The sequence below is a fragment of the Pipistrellus hanaki genome, assembly GCF_964339955.1.
Source record: "Pipistrellus hanaki genome assembly, chromosome: 7".
Taxonomy (NCBI): Eukaryota; Metazoa; Chordata; class Mammalia; order Chiroptera; family Vespertilionidae; genus Pipistrellus; species Pipistrellus hanaki.
In genome coordinates this window covers 25,256,892-25,279,656 of record NC_140509.1, presented here as the reverse complement: position 1 = coordinate 25,279,656, position 22,765 = coordinate 25,256,892, and the positions used below count along the sequence as shown (strand labels likewise).

At 42.8% G+C, this 22,765-nt stretch overlaps 2 protein-coding genes across 3 annotated transcripts; both read right to left on the bottom strand.

Annotated features, from left to right (window-relative positions):
* Positions 1-1,883: 1,883 nt before the first annotated feature.
* PTP4A1 (protein tyrosine phosphatase 4A1) lies at positions 1,884-6,737 on the bottom strand. Of its 2 annotated transcripts, none has more exons than XM_084890410.1 (5): positions 6,598-6,737; positions 5,258-5,350; positions 4,802-4,932; positions 3,818-3,892; positions 1,884-3,282 (listed from the first exon to the last, which is right to left on the bottom strand). In XM_084890410.1, exons 1-5 carry the CDS (start codon positions 6,700-6,702, stop codon positions 3,165-3,167), a joined length of 522 nt encoding a protein of 173 aa, XP_084746536.1. In that variant the 5' UTR covers positions 6,703-6,737; the 3' UTR covers positions 1,884-3,164. The 2 variants fall into 2 exon arrangements, with proteins under 2 accessions (XP_084746536.1, XP_084746537.1); XM_084890411.1 differs by having other exon boundaries at positions 1,884-3,278.
* Positions 6,738-6,999: 262 nt separating this feature from the next.
* LOC311625795 (uncharacterized protein) lies at positions 7,000-10,918 on the bottom strand. The gene is made up of 2 exons (XM_084890413.1): positions 10,784-10,918; positions 7,000-7,140 (listed from the first exon to the last, which is right to left on the bottom strand). Exons 1-2 carry the CDS (start codon positions 10,820-10,822, stop codon positions 7,045-7,047), a joined length of 135 nt encoding a protein of 44 aa, XP_084746539.1. The 5' UTR covers positions 10,823-10,918; the 3' UTR covers positions 7,000-7,044.
* Positions 10,919-22,765: the final 11,847 nt, after the last annotated feature.

Here is a 22,765-nt window from a genome sequence, read left to right as displayed (position 1 = left end):
TCCAATGAGCCAACCCAGTCAGGGCATCACAGTTCTTTATTATTAGGTACTAGTGACTGGTACAAGGAACTGTGCACACTGAAAGGAAATTAGAAGGTGGCTGGCAGGACAGGACTGGGTGAGACAGGCCTGACTTGCCCTGGAGCCAACCTCCTGTGGTCTGCCCCCAGCCGGCACTGCTGTGGCTCGAAGGGGGCATCTGTGGAGTGGGTCCCTCTGGCCTGGCCTGTGGAGAATGGGCCAAAATTGGCTCCGACATCCCTCAAGCGGTCCTGGAGTGCGAGGGCACTCTGCAAAGTTAGTGTTGTACAGGTTGTGGAATGCAAACACTAAGTGTACAGTAAACCAGATTTGGGGCCAATAGTGCCCCAGCAACATAACCCACAGCCAAAGGTGGAATCGGGCTCCTTCCTCCCTGGTTTCGAAGTGTTGTCCCCCGAGAACCATTGCTGCCAAGTCACTGCAGTGCACCAGCTCCTGATCTGCTCCTTGGTGGTCAGTGCACATCATAGCAATCAATCTGACAGACAGCACGTTAGTCTTTTATATATATAAAAGATAAGGAATCTCCCAGGATGTTTTCCTATAAGTCATATTTATAAGATGGAAAACGTTTGGGTAGAAAGCCAATCTCAGTGTATACTATAAAGATGAGGTTTGAGATTTTTAGCACCATATACACAATCTAACACTGCAGACTGTTTCAAACTCAGTGTTTCATCCTCTCAATAGGCTACATTAAAAAAAGAGAATAATAGCCAGGTTAACTAACTTAGCCCCTATCACAAAACATCAAAGATTTAAAGAACCAAGGATATATCAAGGCTCCCTCTTATCCTTTTTACCCTGATCTAAGTTTCAAGAACGGAGTATGGTAAGTGCTGAACTGTCCTGAACAGATAGAAGCAAATCTTTAAAACACAAATATTGTTTTTCACTCAAATTTGAGTCTTTTGGTTCTGTTACTTAAAAAAAGAAACACACAAGGGACCTTTTAAGATGAGTTATGTACATATGTTTCAGATTACCGAAAGGAACATTTATCAAGCCCTCTTGTGCCGAATACTTTATAGTCAAAAACCTGTAGTTATAGAATGGCCCTCACTGGTTTGGCTCAGTGGCTAGAGCGTTTGTCTGTGGACTGAAGGGTCCCAGGTTCAATTCCAGTCAAGGGCATGTAACTCTGCTTGTGGGCACATCCCCTATAAGAGGAAGCAGCTGATTGATGTTTCTAACCCTATCCCTCTCCCTTACTCTGTAAAAATCAATAATATATTTAAAAAACACACAACCAAACCAAACCAAAACACTAGTTACATAATTGAGAAAACTAAAGATCAGTTGACCCTAACCAGTTATTTGGTGGAATTAAACTTCAAATCAAGGACTTCCCCTTCTATGTATACCGTTTCTCCTCAGTACAGAATAGTACATAATGGTTCAAAACTATCTAAATTTCTAAAAAGCAGTTTATTTTTTAAAATATATTTTATTGATTTTTTACAGAGAGAAAGTAATAGGGAAAAGTTAGAAACATTGATGAGAGGAACATCAATCGGCTGCCTCCTGCACACCCCCTACTGCGGATGTGCCCGCAACCAAAGTACATGCCCTTGACCGGAATCAAACCCGGGACTTTTGAGTCTGCAAGGCTGATTCTCTATCTACTGAGCCAAATTAGTTAGTGCTAAAAAGCAGTTTATAATGAAAAGCACTTTTAATAGTTTTCATGACCCAAACAAATAGTCTATAAGCTTACTAAAATGACTTCATTTAATAATTCATTAAAAACACACACTTTTCTTCAAATGGTGCTCCTTACTAAGTGAAATGCAATTCAGTCTCAACATGTTCTCAAGTTAACTTTAAGCAAACAGTGTCAGTGATGATAAATGCATCTCATTTATTTAGATGTTTAAGCTCTCGCACTAAATTTTTACAAGCTGGTGAACACTGACAAATTATTTCTCCCACAGAACTATAACCACACATTCCCAAACAGTATAAATATATGGTTGAACTAACATCAATACACATCACCATTTTATCAATTACATAATAAAACAAATTATCAAGTATCCAAATATTAAGTTACACAGCTCAAAAGGCATATAAAATATTAGATGTCTGCTCAATTCATTAGCAGAAACCCATTTTTTTTTTTGCAAGAGGGTGGGAAGGAAAAAAAAAAAAAATCACACTTCCAAACAAAAATAAGTTGGTAAACTTCAGAATGTAAGAAAAAAAAATACAAGAATTCAGAATTTTTATGATTAAGAATCATTTCAGCTACAACAAAGCATGTCTACCTTTAAAAAAATATTTACCAAAGAGCATATTCTACATGTTCCACACAAGACAAAGGCAACATCTTACTAAAAATACTTAGTAGCCCCCTCTCATTCTTTCCTCAGGCCCTCCCTATAAGTTGCACATTAAGTGCAAACATTAAAATTAACTGTAAGGCTTTTTGTCTGGAAACATTAAAGAAATGTGCTTCTATACAATGTAGATTTTCAAAATGGAGGCTTTCCATAACAGCACAAAATGAGACTTATAGAAAGACATTAAATAATAACCAAGACTTTGTATAAAAATCAAAAAGTTGAGCAAACCTGATGTATACTTGTATGAATGTGGGAGATGTAAACATAAAGTGAGCAGGCAAACAATCACATATAGGCCCTACTTTCTATGTTTGAAATGACTGAAGGGATAAACCACATAAGGTCCAGAGTGTTCATAGTTCCTGGGATTTTAGTTCTGTATGAAACTAAAATATACAAGTATTGTGCTGGGTATTTTGGCACCTAATCTTTCTAAATCTTTTATATATCGTTAAGATTCTGACATGGGAATAGATTTATTAAAGACATAACTCAATACTGCATGATTTCAGGAAAAGTAAATTGGAACAAATGATAAGCAGATTTTAAATGCTGAACAGTAAGAATCTTGCCAAGTGTCAAAATAGGTTGATTATAAACCAAACATAGAGGTTGCAATTCTGTCAAGCTTGTGGCTAGATAAAACTGCTTTTCAACCCTCTTTTGGAAGCTTCATTAGACTTATTCACCAAGCCAACAAGTTGGCTAATATATATGACAAATTAGGTCCTATCTCAAGTTCCACTTTCAAGGCAATGGCATCAGGCACCCGTTTTATTATTGAATGCAACAGTTGTTTCTATGACCAGTGGACTCTTTGAAGCGCAGCCGCATTTTAGGACGATACTTCTCCAGATACAGAAGCTGCTTGCTGTTAAAAGCTCCACGCCGCTTTCTGAAAGGGAAAAACAAAACATGGAAGTGATTAAAGCAGCAGCCCTCCATTAATAACATCCACTGTGTTATAGGCAGTTATGACTACTCTTGTGGCACTTTATCTTTTGATTATTACACTGTGACCTAATGCAGAAACATGGATAGGCATACATGTGTAAATGGAATGCAAAAAGGAAAAATATCTTTATTTCTAGATTTTAATACTATCTTAAAAATGGTCATATCAGCCGAGACCGGTTTGGCTCAGTGGATAGAGCATCAGCCTGCGGACTGAAAGGTCCCAGGTTCGATTCCGGTCAAGGTCATGTACCTTGGTAGCGGGCACATCCCCAGTGGGGGTGATGCAAGAGGCAGCTGATCGATGATTCTCTCTCATCAATGTTTCTAACTCTCTATCCCTCTGTAAAAAATCAATAAAATATATATTAAAAATAAAATGGTCAGATCACTTACTAGAAAAAATTTGCTCTCATAGTAATATAATTAAACTCACTCCCATACAATGAAAAAAATAAAAAATTTTTATTACTTACTGTCTTATGAACTGTACTGCATCTTCATATTTCATTCCACCTTCGATTAATGCTAGGGCAACAAGCACTGGAGCTCTGGTGAGGCAAGAATTTTGATAAATTATTTTCACAAAACCAAGCCTGGGATAATTCAATATTCCAAACACTAGAGGCCTGAGACTAAATGGGGGTTGGGGAGATGGAGTGGGAGAGAGGAGAAGGTAAGTCCCTCAGCCAGCTGCACTCTCTCCAATCTGGAACCCCTTGAGGGATGTCCGATTGCCTGGTGGAATCGGGCCTAAATGGGCAGTTGGACATCCCCCTCACAATCCAGGATTGCTGGCTCTCAACTGCTCGCCTGCCTGCCCCTAACCACTTCTGCCTGCCAGCTGATAATCAATAACCACTCCCCTGTCAGCCTGAGGGGTCCCAGGTTCGATTATAGTCAAGGGCATGTACCTGGGTTGCGGGCACATCCCCAGTACGGGGTGTGCAAGAGGCAGCTGGTCGATGTTTCTCTCTCATCGACGTTTCTAGCTCTCTAGCTCTCTCCCTTCCTCTCTGTAAAAAAATCAATAAAATATATATTTTTAAAAAATTGTTTTTAAATGTCATTAACTCCTTTCTAAAGACCTCCAGAAATGTGCTTTCTTGGGTAGGAAGTTACTACTGAATCAGAATCACTAGGATCAAGGACCCTATCAAAAGTACACCATAAGCAAACTACCTTAGAGACAAATTCACAATCCTCTTTCCTGATATTAACAATGACTCCAATAGCTTGGATATAACCTAGCATACAGGAGCCAAGTACAAATTGTAGCTATAGCATTTTTTAGTTCTAGCTGTGCTGGAAATACATTATTCTGTTATAATTATCTATTTTTAAATTTATAGTTCAGTAAGTAATTTAACAAAGAAGTGACTCCTGAGTTTTTATCAGAGTATCAAGTTTTACTGAAAATAAGACAAATATCATTAACTGAATTTAAGAAATTCTCTTACCTTCCAAGGCCTGCAACACAATGTACAGCAATACAACAACCAGGTTCTTCACGAAACTTAATTTTTACAAGATTTATCCAATCATCAACAATCTGGTTGGATGGTGGTGCACCATCATCAAAAGGCCAATCCTAAGTCAAAAGAAGAAACATTTTAGATTTTTAATATACCACTAATATTTTCTAAATTTTTAACACTCAATTGTTTTTAAATACATCCTAATATATTTAAACTTGAGTTTTGAGACTCCAATGTCAATGAAATGTAAATAAATGCCAAATCTTTATAAAAATATTTTATTACTCCAAACCCTTGGTTGGCTTCACCTTTATTTTGAAATTAAGATACTACACAATTTTGTGACAATTTAAATAATTAAGGTTTAAGTCAATGATTTATTTCAATAAACTTTTATAGCACAGTATCATAAATGCATAGGAATTATTAGATACTTACAAGAACTTGGATGCCTTCTTTCTCCACAAGAGTAGTGTCATAAGTTGCTTCACATACTCTTACTATTGTGGTAACACCATACTTCTTAAGTTCCTGGATAAAACACATAAAAAAAATACTCAATAGTCTTTATACCATGTCACTATTGCCACCATTTGCCATTATGAATATCTCTCCAATAGATATTGAGGGTTACCAAAAAATCATGAAATAGCATAGCCTATGTATATTTAATAGGGAAATGAGATCTTGTTTTAAAAATGACAACACTAAAATAGCATAAACGAATAAGGCAATGTTAAACATTACATGCTTTAATAAATTAAAAGTTAAAAAAAAAAATTCCCAGCCCTAGCCAGGTTGGCTCAGTTGACAGTGTCAGTTTGAGGACTGAAGCGTTCCTGGTCTGATTCCAGACAGGGCATGTACCTGGGTTGCAGGCTTGATCCCCTACCCTGGTTGGGCCATGTGGGAGGCAACCAATTAATGTGTCATCTCTCTCACGTCTCCCCCACTCGCTCTCACTCATTAAAAATCAACGGAAAAATATCCTTTGGTGAAGATTAACAGTCACAAAAATTCCCAGGTCCTTCATAGTGAAGTTTTGTTTATAGTTATGGTGACCCACTGGTTAGTTGGAGATGAAGCACTAGTGAAAGAGAATTAGAAGTGATTCATAAATAAAGGTAAACAGAACTAAAGGAATCTCTTAAGTCCTTAAACTATAGGCTTCAAAATTCATACTGCATTTACTAAAAATCTTAACTCTCCTGTCTTAATATATATATATATCTTGATATAAAAACTATTCTATGATCTGCAAGGCCAAGTTATTGTTTCTGAGTATCTGCACATATCTGTAAAACACATATACATCCAAATCATTCAGCATTACATTCCTTCCTGATAGGCAAGAGGCACACAGTGAGACACTTTTGGTGACAGCAACCATTAGGAAGCAGTAGAATTGGTTAACTGAAAATTGGATTCTACATATCAAATGGGGTCCAAGATAAACATTAATTTTGTTTTGTGGTATTAGCCATTACATAAAGCTGATATATAAAGAAACCCTCCTCCTATAAATTTCATATAAGCAAGAGCCATACTATTAACACTGTCCACATAAATCTAAAGTAAGCAAACTTCAAGTACATGTTCTTTGAATGTGTAACAATTTACTTTTAACCTAAAGACAACTCTGATACTTCATTTCTGGAACTTGGAACTGTAGGCATATATCTCAGAATTTCCCAAAATATTCTGTTAAACAAAAAGTTCTACTATCAAACTGTCAAGTTTAAGAAACATTTAAAAAAAAAGTATCAATCAAAACTTACCTCTATGAATTTGTTTAAGGTCGCATTGGTTGGATTGTGTGTAATAAGAAATCTCATGTTCTTGTATGTGACTTCCACAGGAGCTGGGCGGTTCATTCGAGCCATGATAATTTAGTTAAAAAACACTCAATAGGGTTATGAAAGAATTTAAAAATCGAATACAGAAACGATGCAAAGAAACTGAGTCTACTTCAATATACTCCACTTGAAATTCTCAGTGCTTTGAGTGACGTTGGGAGTAATGGGAAATGAAATGAACCTCCTAACAAGAAGCAGCAACTCTTCAATCCAGTAATACTGAGGCAATAGAAAGGAAGTGCACTGAGGTTTACCCCATCCAGGTCAGAACTCGTAAAATGCTCTGCAGTTTTCAGTTCAACACTTCTGTGTCCAGGTTAACCACTCATATGGGGGCTTCTTGGTGGAGCAGTAATGAATTTCTACAGTTCACTTGTCTGCATAGAGGTCGTGCTGTGCCTGGCAATAATCTCCACTGCCCTTCAGAAACTCCATAAATGTGTGACCAAGAACACCACAGAACTGCTGTTTAAAAAAGAAAGAGAGAGAGAAAGAGAAAGTTATTTTCCAATGCAAAAGGAACATATTATTCTATTAAAGTACTTAAGTGCACAAGGATCTTTTTAAATTTTGGCCCAGGCTATTATTTGAACCACAAAAATACAAGAATAATTACAGGTCTAATCAATAAACAAAAAACAAACATTCACAAATTACTGATCTAATGCACCCCCTCCCCAAAGAATATCACTATCATATCTGGACAATGTCCCTTTCAATATAGTCAGTTGTTTTACATTGTTACAAAATACATGTACAACTTTCCATATGGATTTTTCCAACTCATAAAGTATTTTTACATATTACAAGTTTATGAAAACTTTGAAGCTGTTAGTCTTCCCATAATTTACTTTTCTAAAGACAACCAATATATTTTTGAAAAGCAAATAAATTGGTTCTCAAAATGATTACATGTAAATTATCTCACTTGATCCTTAATAACCAATTAATTTATCATTTTTTTAAAACAGATTTTCCTCATTCAAGTCCCTGGAAATTACAAAGTTGTTATGTGAAGTATTATAAAATGTATGTTTATAAATGAAAACAAAAAAATTCCCATTTATAACTATAACCAATAATTTCAATAATATTCTTTGTCTTAAAATCAAAATTTCATTCATCCAGCTTAAAACAATATCTAATTCAAAAGGGTAGAGAAGCCAAAACCGGTTTTGCTCAGTGGATAGAGCATAGGACTGTGGACTGAAAGGTCCTGGGTCGATTCCCATCAAGGGCATGCACCTTCGTGGTGGATACATCCCCAGTAGGGAGAGTGCAGGAGGCAGCTGATCGATATCTCTCTCTCATCCATGTTTCTAATTCTCTCTTTTCCTCTCTGTAAAAAAATAAATAAAATATATTTAAAAGACAAAAACAAAACACAAAAAACCCAAATGGCTAAGGAAGTGGTAGGTAGTGAAAACCACTCTACATTTTCTTTCATAGGTCTCAAAAGCAAGGGAACTTCCATCACCAATACATAAATTTGTATTTTCCCCAAGTTCCCCTTTAAGAACTAAATCAGTTTTCTGTCACTATAAAACATTAAACGAATACACACAAGCTATTCTCAGAATATGTACACAAAAAGCATCAATGTCAGATGTTATCTCCTCCCCAGTAGTCTTGTTCCTAAGAAATTTGCTTATTTAGAATAAGAAAAGAAATATTACTAGCAGGTTAACAAGAGCACACAGTGCCAGCCAGCCACTGCTCCAAAAAGGTTATATTTATTCTTAAGGGTTAATGTTAAATAAAATTAAAAATTATAACAAAAGTTTCAATTATTTTTCTAGATTTAAATTTAAATATAAGCATTTAAAGTCTTACATTTAAACTATGTGCTCCTATTTTCACTTACATCTTTAGACTCCCATGTTAGTCATAGTTTCTAGAAAAACTTAACTAAAATTTGAATAACCCACACAGAAACTAGCAGAAAACATCCAGTCAGAAACCAAGGTCGTTTTTCTGCCAAAACAATGGGACAAAGGTCTTTCCGTAAGATAATTTTCATTATTCCAAATTTGTTCAAATGAGCCCTTGGAGGTTGCCATTTCACTTGCTAGCTGGGTAAAAAATTAGTGACCATATTATCACTAAGGATTCTACTCTTACAGTGAATATAGACGGCAGTAACCTGGAAATAATTCCAAGTCTAACCTCTCATCTCAAATCCTAAATATAACTTTCCTTGAATTAAAAAAACAACACATGATGACATACCCTAAATTAAAGAAGCCACTTGTAAAGCTGTTAAAGGCAATGAGTCTTTTCAGTATTCTGATTTCCAGGTACTATTTATTCTTTTGCAATTATAAGCCAATTTGTAAGCAGTTTTATCAGCCAGAGGAGAAAACAGTATAGAAATAATTCACTTGGTGAATTTGTTATTTTTTTTTTTTACAGGGGAGCCAGCCAGCGGTTGAAGGTGGGTAGAGGGTCGGGGATCGGGGGGGCACCTACCAAAGCAGCAGTGACCACTGACACCTATCCTCTTTCCTTTCCTTCCCACACGCCTACAGCCCTCCCTAATTTCCCCCGTAAACGTCCTGTAACAGGCTGCCCAGAAACACCAGCCAATTCCTCCTCTTATTTGAGTTGCATATAAAAACGGGGGGAAAGAGCAATTTCTGAGGCTTACGTCAGATGGCAGAGTCCAGGCAGTTCAATCTAACAGCTTTGCAAAAAACACTCAGATGGAGTCTGTTCTACACCTACTTGTATTCTAGGTAACGCATCCAGCACAAAGCCTGTAGGACAGACAGGCTGCCTACTCTGGGGAAGGATCTAGCTTTTTTCTTTTTTTTATTGTTTTCTTTTTTTTTTTTTTCAACTAAAATTCACTACCATCAGGCCCCCCCGCCCCCCTAAAAACACCTCACTTTAAAAAGTTTCAGTGGAGCATGGTCGCAGCATCTGGATCCCAAGCGGGGCCCGCGGCTCCGAGCACACTCGTGGCCAGTAACTTCCTACGTGCTCCGGGGAGGAGGGGGGCTGCCGCGGACGGAAGGCAAACCTTGCAGCCCGGCTCAGGCCGGCATCTGCAGCCGCAGAGGGCAGGCCCCACGTTAGCGGCACCGGAGCGACAGCAGCGAAGCCCCGGGGAGAGGGCGCCGGCGGGCCCTCCCCGCCGCCGCCCTGGAAGTTTCCAAGGCCATCGCTCGGCCTGCCCCCCCCCCCCCCCAAACCCAAAAGGACAAGACGCAACTTGTCCCCCTTTATTCCTGAGCCCGGAGCGGGCGTCCAGTCCGGGGGCAGCTCCCACCGCGGGGCGGGGACGGAGGAGAGCGCGCGGGGCGGGGAGCCGGCGCCCTCACCTCGGCGTTGCGCTCGGGCCCCCGCGGGGCTGCGCGGCCTCCGGACGGTCCGTGCCCCGGGGCCCGCCCGCGGCACCCCCTCTCCGCGCCGCAATCACGGGTTCGCGCGGCGCCCTCGGTCAGTCCGGCGCGGGCGCCGAGGCCATCTTGTGTGGAGGCGCCGGTGCCGGCCGCGGAGCACGAAGGTGGCCCCCCCGGGAGCTCCGGGCCGAGGCCGTGTGCTCCTCCCCCGCGCCCGGCCGGCTCTGGTGGCGACCCCGCCGCCGCCGCCGCGCCTGCCCGCCCGGATCCGGCTCCGCAGTGACACGCGCGCCCCTCGCCCCACCCCACCCCGCCCCGGGCCACGTCTGCCGGCGCCCCGGGCGGGCCCGCCGTCTCCGCGGCCAAACAAAGGGGCCTCGGGACGCCGCGGGGCCGGGCCCGGGCGCGCCGGGCTGCAGGGCCGAGGGCGGAGGCGGCGGTCACAAAGCGGCTTTTGTGCCGCCCGACCCGCGCGGCGCAGGCCCGGCCCCGCCGCCCGCGCCGCCCCGGGCTGCTCGGAAGGACGAGGAAGCCGGTGCCTTCCGCCGCCAACCGCCCCCCCTTCCCTCCCTCCCTCCCTCCACCGCAGTCCCCGCGGTCCGCCTCCCCCGGCCGGCCGTAGCCCGGCTCCGTCCCACCCGGGGGGACCCATCCACAACGGCGGGGCCCGCGCTCCGAACAAAGGCGACGACGACGGGGGCCGGAAGGGGGGGATCCGGCCGCGGCGTCCCGGCCCCGGAGGCGGCGGCGCGCCGGGTACTCACAGGAATATGTTTACTCATTGAAGATTGTGGCCTAATCATACAGCCGGTCCCGAGGCGGCGGCGATCCAGACGGCGGCGGGGGAGACGGCGGCAGGGCAGGGGGCGGCAGTGCAGGCGGCGGCGGGGCGGCGGCGGCAGTGCGGGCGGCGGCGGGGGCACCACGCGACCATGCAGGGAACCGCTCCGGGAGAGCGCGCAGCCGAGCCGGTCCGCAGTGCACGGGGCCAATGCGCGCGCCGAGGCTCCCGTGCGTCACAGACGCCGCCCTTTATAGCCGGCGCGACGTGCGAGGCGCCGCCCGCCAATCACGGCAGCGGGGGGACGGGGGGGAGGGCCGGAGCGCGGGGGGGGGGCGGAAGCCCGCCCCTGCTGACGTCACGGCGCGGCGGCTGCCGCCGGCGTGAACCGGTTGATGAATGGCGAGGCGCCCCTGGGCGCGGGAGGGAGGGAGGGGGCCGTACGTAGTAGGACTCGGGGGGCGGGGGCTCTCGGGGGTACGGAAGGGCTGGGAAAAGCTTCCGATCGGTGGATGGGGGTCCAGGGGGCCGGAGGGCAGGAGAGGGGGGGGGGATCGCGCCGCAAACCCTGGTTCATGTGAAAACCACCGAGGGCGGCACAGGTTACACGGAAGGCATGGAGTTTTGCCTCCAACTTAAAATTGCACAATCCCTTTGGGGCTGGAACCGTGTCTCAGCCCGGATCCTGCTGCTGGCGTCCACCCTTAAGTCCTAAGCGCGGCCATCTGGTCCAGCGGTGCACCTGGGCACCGGGGCCTCCCTCCCACGACCTCCGTCATCGCATCATCTCTATGTCGCCTGACCGCGCTGCCCGGTGACTCAACACCTTTCCTGCCCCGGCCCAGGGCTCCGTCCCACTCGGGGAATTCTTGTCGCCGGGGGGGGGGGGGGGGGGGGGGGGGGGGGGGGAACATGTCACTTTCCCAGCCTCGTCCTGTTTTAGTTAGACCGGGAGAGGGGTCTGGGATGCAGCTAAACTAAAGCCCTCTGCCCGCTCTCGTCTTTTTGGGGTCACGTCTCCAATACTTGGGGTGCTGGCAAGGGCAACTGGCTCTCCCGTGGCCTTTCGAAACGACACGCATCCTTTGTCCTGCCTGATGTGTTTTCACAGATCATGAGAGGCTGCTATAAGGAAGCGCTTTTAAAAATAATGTCTCGTTTTGTCAAGGCCTTGATTAATCCTCTTGCGTCAAAGCTAAAGCTTTTTGTTCGCGTTCAGTCCTGTTTGGTCCCTCTGTCCTCATCACTGAGGGCCTTACGAAGTAGAGCCTTATCACAAGTGTCCTGTGCCACACACAAGGGCGACTCTGTCCTTGGCTATCTGAGAATGCCTTTCTCCTCCTCTGCTTTCTGGACGGAGTCAACAGGGCTTTCACCTGCCTGGAAGAACTCAGTTTTCCACTAACACTGAGGCCTTTTGTTTGCTGTTTGCAGATTGGAGAGGTTTTTATGGGATCAAATTGTGTCCTCGGTGTACTGCAGCCTCTTAAGATTTATTAGCACTTATATTTAGACAGTGTGGTCGCATAGTTATTCAACTTTTTAAATAAACATACACTCTTACAAAGTACTTTCAAAAAAAGAATTGGGCTAGGTGTTTACAGGAACGTAAGTCTACTCGTCTTCATTTTAAAGAAATTTCTTGCCTATGAACCCATCTAAGTCAAAGAAAGCTAAAGAGTTTGAGAAATATAATGTCCCTTCATAATGAAGTTATAAAAGGAGTAAACATTTTAAAGTCTTAAGACCTAAAAAATATAAGAGGATTCAAAAGAGATCCTAGGGTATTAGGGGCCTTTATAACTAAGTAAATCAGAAAATAAAATGATAGATAGATGTTATTTTATAAAATTTAAAACTATGGCAAAAGATGTTTGGCAAAGTTAAAATATTAATGTCACCCGGGAGAAAATATCGGCAATGTATCATGAGCAGAATTAACATCATAATAAAGAAAAGGCTTGACCTTTTATAGCAGTGTAGTTAGAAAACACATTATTGTCAGCTACTTTCACTATAAAAGTTGGTCAGCACAGTGATGATAATTGGAATATGAAGTTTTTCATATAATGACTTTTTCAAAAAAAGGGATTTGGTGATAACAAGATACAAGTTTAGCAAATGGTAAGCAGGACCAAATCAGTATGACAGTTTCCTTGCACTAGTAGAACTTGTGATACAGGTTGTGAGCCTTGTGATCCACAGATCCTGTAATTACCACAGCAGTGCTGACATGACATATCTAGCCAGTTACACTGCAGGCTCTACCCGGGAAATTCTCTTTCTACTTCCCCGAAAGCCATAGATTAATTCTCTTAATGAAGTTTTCCTGACCTCTTCTACAACATAGGTAACCTATTCCCTGTGCTTCTGGGGTATCACCTTTTACATAACTGTATTGCAGCATTCACTGCACTTGAATAATCATTTTGTAAATGCCACTTGTCTCCCTCATATCCGATAAAGCCTTCCAAAGCAAAGGCTACATCCTTTTCATTTTCCTGTGCCTAACACAGTACTCGGCACAGGGTAGGTAGTTTATGAGCAATTAGTATATTTTGTGCTAATATTGTGTCACGCTTGAATTAAGGATCTCTGGAGAATAGTGCTGGTGTTTGGTAGACAGAAACCCTGAGAAATAGGATCTGGAAGCAGACAGTGAGATTAGAAGGTGAAATCAAGAAAGTGATTTAAGATAACAGCCTGGCTTATCTTGGATACTATCACCTGAGAGGACAGATTGTTTATTTAGTTTGCAATGTTTGAAAATTTCTCCTAAGAGACTTTTAATAATTCATGTTTACATCATTGTGTTAGAATAATCTTACTCCCCTGCCTCTTAACGTGAATAACAAGACAAAAGAATGGACAAATAGTGTCAGTGACTCAGGAATAAATTATTGATCTAGTACAGATTCACCCAAAGTGATAGTGACATGCTGATCTCTTTGGCAGAGCCTTTCACAGAGAATTCTAGACTTTACTTCCTTTCTGCTGTCATCCTCCCTTTTGTGCATTATAACCACACAAAAGCCACACCCTGAGAAAATACTTAACATGCCAAACCTAAAGCAAGTTTACTGTAATATTTTTAAATTGTTGTATTTTATTAGTATAAGTAGACTTTTAGATTTGCAAAAATGTAAATTTGAAGACTGGACTAACTTTTTAGAAATTAAAGGAAAATATAAATTTCGTCTTTATTTAGTTGTACCAAAGAAATGCTAAATAATATTGATGTTTAATTGAGGAGTATGGCATGGGATCTGTGGACTGGTGGGTAATTTCTAAAGACATTGCTGACAGATCAGTGGTAGTGATAGTCGTTTAAGAACAGATTTTTAGAGAGAGTGGAAGAGAAGACAGAAACCTTGATGCGAGAGAGAAACACATTGATTGGTTGCCTCCAGCATGCGCCCTGACCCGGGAGGAGCCTGCAATCGAGGTACCTATCCTGGACCAGAAACTAACCCGGGACCCGTCAGTCCCCAGGCCGTTGCTCTATCCACTGAGCCAGACAAATTGAAACTTTTTAATGAAAAAAGGATTCTAGAACACTTTCAACAATAAAGATTAAAGAGAAAAAGAAAATCATGTACACAATTCTAAAAAATAAATAAATAAATAAAACATTACAGATACATTTAGAAACATTCCCACCTCCATTTGTATCCAGGTCTCACTCCACCAAGAAAACCATTGTCAATAAAGCTCCAGGAGCTTGACTTTAAGGTCCTTTAACCCACAATTGGCTTGGTGTACTCACCCTCTTTCTAGCTGTCCTCTTGGGTTAGGCCTGACTCTCTCCGAAGAAAAGTTCCAACTGGATAACCCAAGCCTCCCTCAACCCCTTTTATACTCTAAGGGGTGGGCAAATTTTTTAAGTTTATCAGATTATCTCCTTTTGGCCACACCTCTCCGTTAATACGAAATCAGGAACGGACCCACAATGCTCTTGCTTTTAAGTCTATTATACACATTCAAAAGCAATCACTGGCCAAAACCGGTTTGGCTCAGAGGATAGAGCGTTGGCCTGTGGACCGAAAGGTTCCAGGTTCGATTCTGGTCAAGGGCATGTACCTTGGTTGCAGGCACATCCCCAGTAGGGGGTGTACAAGAGGCAGCTGATCGATGTTTCTAACTCTCTATTCCTCTCTCTTCCTCTCTGTAAAAAAATTCAATAAAATATATTAAAAAAAAAAAAAAGCAATCACTGTGGGTTCTATGTGTGAATCCCATTTCCCAATTTAATCTTTTTTTTTTTTTTTTTTAAGCTTTCAAATCTTGTCAACATTTTTTTCCTTGATAAAAGTAATTAAATCAAGAGTGTGAGGGCCGGAGGAGGTAAGAGATCAACCAAAGGACTTGTAGGCTTGCATATAAGCATAATGAATGAACACAGACACTAAGGGGGTGAGGGCATGTGTTGGGGGGGGTGGGAGTGGCTGGGGAGAGGTCAATGGGGGTGGGAGGGAAGGATATATATATATATATATATATATATATATATATAATACTTTAAACAATAAAAATTTTTAAAAAGAGTGTGTTTCTATTAATTCAATAAAACTTTCCTGAGTTTCTATCAGGTGCCATGGGCTGTGCTGGGTATCAAGAATGTGAGGCAGAACAAAAGATGGTCTCGGGCTCTCTAGCTCCCAGGCTGCGATGGAGACAAACAAGGACACTGGAGTCCATCTGTGGGATAGCAGCCCGGGGCCATATTAACACTGCGACTAACAGCAAACGCTCCCAGTAGTTAGTGTGCACCCGGAAAGTGCCACAGGAGGGGAAAGGGTACGTGCCAAGGGAAAACGGAGAGGGGGATCAACTGAGACTCAGGATGCAGGAGAGATTTCAGGGGGAAGTTATGACTTCCAGCCTGAGCTGTGGAAGGGAGGTGGATCTAGGAAGATGGGGATGTACAGACAGAAATAGGGAAAACTTGGTGGGGTCAACAAGTCCATGATGGTGAATATGTATCTCATGTCAACAAATACAATAAGCATTCCGAGAGAATGGGGAGCATTGGCCCTCGAACTGAAAGGTCCCCGGTTTGATTCTGGTCAACGGAATGCACAGTGTTGTTTTCCAGAAGCTACATCAATGTGCTCTTCCACCAACAGGCACAACCATTCCTGTCTCTTCTGGTACATCAAACCCTCTAACAGTTGGCATTACCCAGGTTCTTAATTTTGCCCATCAAATACATAATCCCCCCCCCCCCCCCATAGTTTTTTAAAAAAGTGTTATTTCATAGGTTCTTTTTTGTTGTTGTGGTTTTTTTTTTAACTTACCCTAACCGGTTTAGCTCAGTGGATAGAGTGTCAGCTGTGGTCTGGAAGGTCCCAGGTTCGATTCCGGTCAAGGGCATGTACCTTGGTTATGGGTGCATCCCCAGTGGGAGGTGTGCAGGAGGCAGCTGATCAATGTTTCTCCCTTATCGATGTTTCTAATTCTCTATCCCTTCCCCTTCCTCTCTGTAAAAAAATCAATAAAATTTATTTTTAAAAAACACTTGTATTCCTCTGATTATTAATAAGTTCAAACATGTCCTCATGTATTTGCTGATCTTTGAGTTTCTTCTGAAATGCCAACTCCTAGTCTTTGCCTATTATTTTTTTAAGTTTAGATTTCTTATTGATTTGCAGTAGTTTCTGGCAAACCATAAATAATAACAATGAAACATGAAGGATAATGACTACCCCTAGCATTGAAGTTGGGAGAGGAATGGTATCCAGAAAAAATGACATAGATTTCAAATCATTGTAATGCTTAATTTTTTAGGTTAGGTGGTGGGCCAAATATATTTATTTTTAGGTTAGGTGGTGGGCCAAATATATTTACTCTCCATCTCTTTGTAAATCTTTGGACATGCTACAATGTACTCTGTATTCTAAACCAGTTCTTCGCAAATGTGATCTCCAGAGCAGTGGCATCAGCGACACCAGATAATTTGTTTAGAAAAGAAAAATGGCCAGCAAGCCAGACCTCTAGTTCCAGAAACTCTTCAGGTAGGACACAGCCACCTGTGTTCTGAGAAGTATACTATTGTTGTAGGGAAAAACTAAAGCATAGTTTTGATGCTATTTTAAAAATAAATTATACTCTTGAGACCCCTCCCCACCCCCAACTATTTATTTTTTTAACTGTTTAAAAAAAATTTTTTTTGTTATGTTATTTCTTGGTATCTGCAGAATTTTATATGTTGGGACAAAAATTTTAATAAGTTATTATTTATAATGCTTAAATACTGGGACATGTATCTACAGCACTTAATGTCTTTCACTGAAAGTAGAATTTCTAATTTCTTTTAACTTTGAATATCCAACATTCACTCTTCATAATCCAATCAATAAATTATTCAGACTCAGTTTTACATGCCTATTCTTTTTTGTTTTTGAGAAAGAGAGAGAGAGAGAGAAAGAGAGAGAGAGAGAGAGAGAGAGAGAGAGAGAGAGAGAGAGAGAGAGAGAGAGAGAGAGAGAAAAAAGGATGGGGGAAGTCAGAGAGAAACATGGATGTGAGAAAAACACATTGATTGGTTGCCTCTCACCCTCACCCTGACCAGGGCTGGAGATCAAACCTGCAACCGAGTTATGTGCCCTTGACCGGAATAGAATCCCAGACCCTCAGTCTGTGGGCCAACATTGATGAGAGAGAATAGTAATTGAAGGGCTGCCTACTGCACACCCTACACTAGGGATGGAGGCACAACCCTGGCATGTGTCCTGACTGGGAATCAAACCAGCTACCTCTTAGTTTATAGGTCAATGCTCACCCACTGAGCCATGCTAGCTGGGCTCCATTAGCTTTTAGAGAAACTGGAAGGGAGGAAGGCTGGGAGGGAGGGAGAGGAAGAGGGAGAGAGAGACATACAGTACACATAATGATGTGAGAGAGGCACAGAGATTGATTGCCTCCCACACACAACCCAACCTTGGCCATGACGGAACCTTCAACTCAGGTATCTGCCCATTCAGGGGGAATGGAATCTGAGATTCTTCTGTGCTCAGACCAACCCTCTAACCACTTAGCAACCAGCCAGGCCATCTGTCTCTTTCTCTTGATGCCAGGTCCCAACTGGAAAATTGGGAAACGTGGTCTCTTGAACAACTAGTCATTTCCCTCCCGGTAAACACCCTAGCTCATATTCCGAAGAACTTTAATGGCTGAGATAAGTGCTTGGAAATTTGCCTGTACATTTAATGTCAGCAACTTTTGACAAGCTTCCCCTATTTTGCAAAAATAATTTCAGAGATCATTTATCTTTATATCTGAGTAATTTCCATTTGGTTGTACAAGGCTAACTTCAGGTACATTCTGATTAATGCAGGAGATTTGTCTGGACACCATATCTGCTTTTTGTTATTTTAAACCTCTGTCTGGGCCTGCCTGTATTCCTATTATAGGACTTCCCCACCTCCTACCCCCACCCCCACCTCTAGAGCCTGGCTCTTTCACCAGATTCTTGGCTGTTGAGATGTTCTCACAATGTCTTATGGGTCCTTTCACTCATACCAAAGAATTTTCACACTTCTTTTAAGAAAGTCTTTCATTGAAAAAGAAGTAAAACAACCCTGGCCAGGTAGCTCCTTTGATTATAGGATCATCCTGATACACCAAGGTTCTTGGTTTGATGCCTACATTTAAGAATCAACCAGCCAAAAAATAAAGAGAAAAGAAAAATACAAAGATTCAACCAATATCTTCCTCTCTCCTCTCCCTCTCCCTCTCCCTCTCCCTCTCCCTCTCCCTCTCCCTCTCCCTCTCCCTCTCCCTCTCCCTCTCCCTCTCCCTCTCCCTCTCCCTCTCCCTCTCCCTCTCCCTCTCCCTCTCCCTCTCCCTCTCCCTCTCCCTCTCTCTCTCTCTCCCCTCTTACTCTCCCGCTTTCTAAAGTCAATAATAATAATAAGAAAAAAGTAAAACAGAGTGATTCGAGTCAAGTCACCCTGTTGAAGGAGGCTTAGTTTTGGAGCTCAGCCACTTGGCTCCTTTCTGGGGTGAAGAGGGGATCTCCAAGGCAGTGACGCTCCATCCGGAAAGTGTTGAAAACCATATTGAGGTCAATGCCCCAGCCCCAGAGCTTCTGTTTTCATCGGTCGGGCTGGGATTGCGCACTGGCAGTTTTAAAAACTCCCAGTGTTACTAATATGGTTCTCCACCTTTATCATGCATTTGAATCACCTGTAGAGCCTTGTTAAAACAGGGTTACCGGGGCTCCACCCCAGAGTTTCTGGTTCTTTAAGTCTGGGACTGGGTTTGATAATTTGCATTTCTAATGATTCCCAGGGGATGCTGATGCTGGCCCAGGATCACATTTTGAGAACCATTGCTCCAGTGAAAACTTGAAAACCACTGTGTTAGGTAACTTTTGTCCTCCTCAGAAAATACTGCCACCCTCCCTTTTACAAATAATTTTTAAAATTTAGGACAATTAAGAACATTATTTTCCTGAATTCATTCCACTTTATCAGTCCATAAAAGCTCTTCTCTTAGTGTTGTTGTTTTTTAAAGTTTTCACCATTTTTCTCAATCCCTACTCCTATTTCCTCCCTTCCTCCCCCACCAAAGGCACTCCCTAACTTAGTTCATATGTGATCTTTTATAATTAGGTGGAAATGCAATTTAAAAATATTCCACTTGAAGTAGCAACACCAATCCTGAGAGTTACAGTCACACAGAGTTTGCTCAGAGGAGAATTTGTAGTCTGGAGTACTTTGGGGGAGAACACTTCAAGTTTAACTAAAGGGCCCTCTACTGCTATGCCTATTCAATACTTTACTATTACACCCCAAACCTTACATTTATTATTATTATCTTAAAAGAAGTAATACATGAATAATATAATGGATAATAATTAAGGTCCCCCCCGCCCCCCGTAGTGATACTTTCTATAAAGTAGAAAATTTCTTTAGAGCATTTATTATTTATTTATTTATAAATATATTTTATTGATTTTTTACAGAGAGGAAGGCAGAGGGATAGAGAGCTAGAAACATTGATCAGCTGCCTCCTGCACACCCCCTACTGGGGGATGTGCCCGCAACCAAGGTACATGCTCCTGACCAGAATCAAACCCAGGGCCTTTCAGTCCACAGACTGACGCTCTATCCACTGAGCCAAAGAGCATTTATTTATTTATTAATTTAAAAATATATTTTTATTGATTTTTCTTACAGAGAGGAAGGGAGAGAGATAGAGAGATAGAAACGTCGATGAGAGAGAAACATCGACCAGCTGCCTCTTGCACACCCCCTACCAGGGATGTGCCCGCAACCTATGTACATGCCCTTGACTGGAATCGAACCTGGGACCTTTCAGTCCGCAGACCAACGCTCTACCGCTGAGCCAAACCGGTTTCAGCTGTAGAGCATTTATTATTCTGAGGATAAAACACAAGTTATAGCCGGTAAACACTGTAAATCATTCAAAGATTATATTTAAAACTGGATAAAACAATGCAGATAAAACACAAGTGATTTGTTTCCCATGGAGCTTCTGGGCTCAGCTGTTTTCTAATCTCGTTGTTTTAATCCAATCTTTTATATGTATTTTACTCTCTCAGCAAAGTTAATCAGCTATCCTTAAACCTTGGTGACTGGCTTTCAAATACCAGCAAAGCAGAGTAATGAAATGACCTGTGCCAAAAATAAACCTATGTATTGATTTTTCATGAGCCATTATGTTGTCAGCTTTCTGATCCTTTGAGATATGTGGGGCACAGTCCTTGTGACTAACTCATCAAAGCTACTCTGTGTTTGTGATGTTGCTGTGGGTATCACACTAATTTTTATAAATAACTGTATATTTCTTTTATCACATACTAGGTGTCCAGTGGGTATGAAATTGTGCGCGGCTAGGGTCCCTAGGCCTAGCCTGGCCTCTGTTGCTGGCCTCTGCTGCCCTGTGACAATACATGAAGCTCCCCGCCCCTGGACGCTCTGTGATGCTCATGGCCCCTCAACTGCTCCGAGAGGCGCCCCCCACCCCTTGACTGCTCCGCAAAGCTTGCTGCTGCCCTGTGAAGCTTGCTGCTGGACGCTCCTCGAAACTCCCCCACCCCACCACGGCTCCACAAGGCTTCCCCCTCCCTGAGACTGCTCCATAAAACTCTCCCACCCCTCAAAACTCGCCGCTGCCCCCGCCGCTGCTCAACAGTCCCCAGTCCTGCCCACCTCCACTCCCCCCTGTCATGGAGAGGGCTCAGGGGCAGGTGAGGGCTGGGGGACCAGTTGTCCCATTGGTCGTGATGGCACATAGCTCTTTCATATACCGTATTTCCCCGAAAATAAGACCTAGCGCATGAAAGGTAAGATATCCCCTGAAAATAAGACCTAGCGCAACTTTGGGAGAAAAAAATTAATATAAGATACTGTCTTATTTTCGGGAAAACAGGGTATTAGGATTGACCTTGGAGAAATTTTAATGAGACACAATGATTGACAAATGCTTCTAATTTTAGTTATGTAGTAAGTGAAATCTACTATTCACTTAAGGAAGAAAATGCATATTATTGCTGTGCTTTTAATTCTTCTAAACCATCTTTTAACCACAGTCATCATGCCCTTTGCATCTTATTGCCTGTAGTACTTGGTGCAATGCTATGTATGAACTAGAGGCCTGGTGCATGGAAATTCATGCACTGGAGTGGGAGGGTCTGCCCCCTTTCACAGTCTGGGAGCACTGTGGGATCCCTTAACACGACCCATGTAGTTCAGGGCCCACTCATGGTCCAGTTTCTGGAGAAGGCCACACACTAAAGTGAAGAGACTGGAAAAGAGTTAATTTTGGGAAAATGGGGGGGCAGGCGGAAATCTACCTCTAGGGGGAAGACTACCGCTAGGCTCTGGCCTTGCTATCCCTTTTATTGAGGCTAAGGGATACACCCATTACCCTTAAGCAGGTTTGGGAGACACCCATAGCCCTTAGGTAGGTAATAAACAGATTATCATATCAATAAGGATTTACAATATTACAAGATGGGGAAGTTGCCTCAGTTACCATTGTCTCAATTAGATAGGGAGTGGTTGGCTCTGACCTTTCAGAGCTTCAAGGTTGACCAGCTTTTTACATCTTTCTATTAGTGAGACAATGATTGGTTTCTGGCAGAGCACGTAGGGGCGGGAGGTGAACTGGCATTCAAATGAAGGCAACGCCTTCATCACACCTCTGCTGCTGCCACTGCTGGCAGCACAAGCCTCAGCTGGCCTTGGTTACCTGAGCCTTGGGCAGCCCTGGGCGGCTGGGCAGCCTCCATCTGAGGCTTGCCCGTGCCTTGGGCCAGCCCTGCACAGCTGGGAAGCCACCATCGAGGCTTTCCTGTGCCTCAGGCCAGCCCTGGGTGGCTGGGGGGCTGAGGGGACTGGGGGTCTCCTGAGACAGGTACAAGGAGTGGCCAGACCTTCCTGGGGGCTGAGAGGACTGGGCACTGTCATCTTGTGGCTGTGGGCACCACCATCTTTGTGAGGGTGCGACAATTAGCATATTTCCTCTTCATTAGATAGGATGTGTTATAAATAATTGGTTAAAGTGACTTAGACCCAAGTTTAGGTCCTCTGTGCCACTGTTCTGACATTCCTTCCACTTAGTAGAGAAAGCTGTGTAGTCAACTTTCCTCAGAAAATCATTTTTTCCCCAAATTAGAGTAAACCTTGATCCAGGAGAGATTGCACAGTACTAGATGTAGTGAGAAAGTATATTATTTTCTGTTCCCTTCCACTTTCATTGTTATTAAACTACCCTCCAAAATGAAGCATTTGAAAAATGTAATTACTATACTCACTCAAGTATATTCAATTTGTGATGGATGGTGAGTTCTGTATTTAAAATAATGTTTGTTCAATAATTTGTTATATGATTTTGTTTAAAAAAATTCCCATGTGTGCTTCCCCACACATTTCTCAATGCAATTGCTCATCAGTCTATTTATATGATTCTTGTTCCACCTCTTCAAGGTCATTTA

Excerpts from the sequence above, each read along its gene's own strand:
- LOC311625795 (XM_084890413.1), bottom strand. The coding sequence starts at position 10,822 with ATGATTAGGCCACAATCTTCAATGAGTAAACATATTCCT. Across the intron at positions 7,141-10,783 it reads CAATGAGTAAACATATTCCT|CAGTTCTGTGGTGTTCTTGG; the intron begins GTGAGTACCCGG and ends TTTTTTAAACAG.
- PTP4A1 (XM_084890411.1), bottom strand. The coding sequence starts at position 6,702 with ATGGCTCGAATGAACCGCCCAGCTCCTGTGGAAGTCACATACAAGAAC. Across the intron at positions 3,893-4,801 it reads TGTGTTGCAGGCCTTGGAAG|AGCTCCAGTGCTTGTTGCCC; the intron begins GTAAGAGAATTT and ends TTGCCTCACCAG. Across the intron at positions 3,279-3,817 it reads GCAGTACAGTTCATAAGACA|CGGCGTGGAGCTTTTAACAG; the intron begins GTAAGTAATAAA and ends CCTTTCAGAAAG.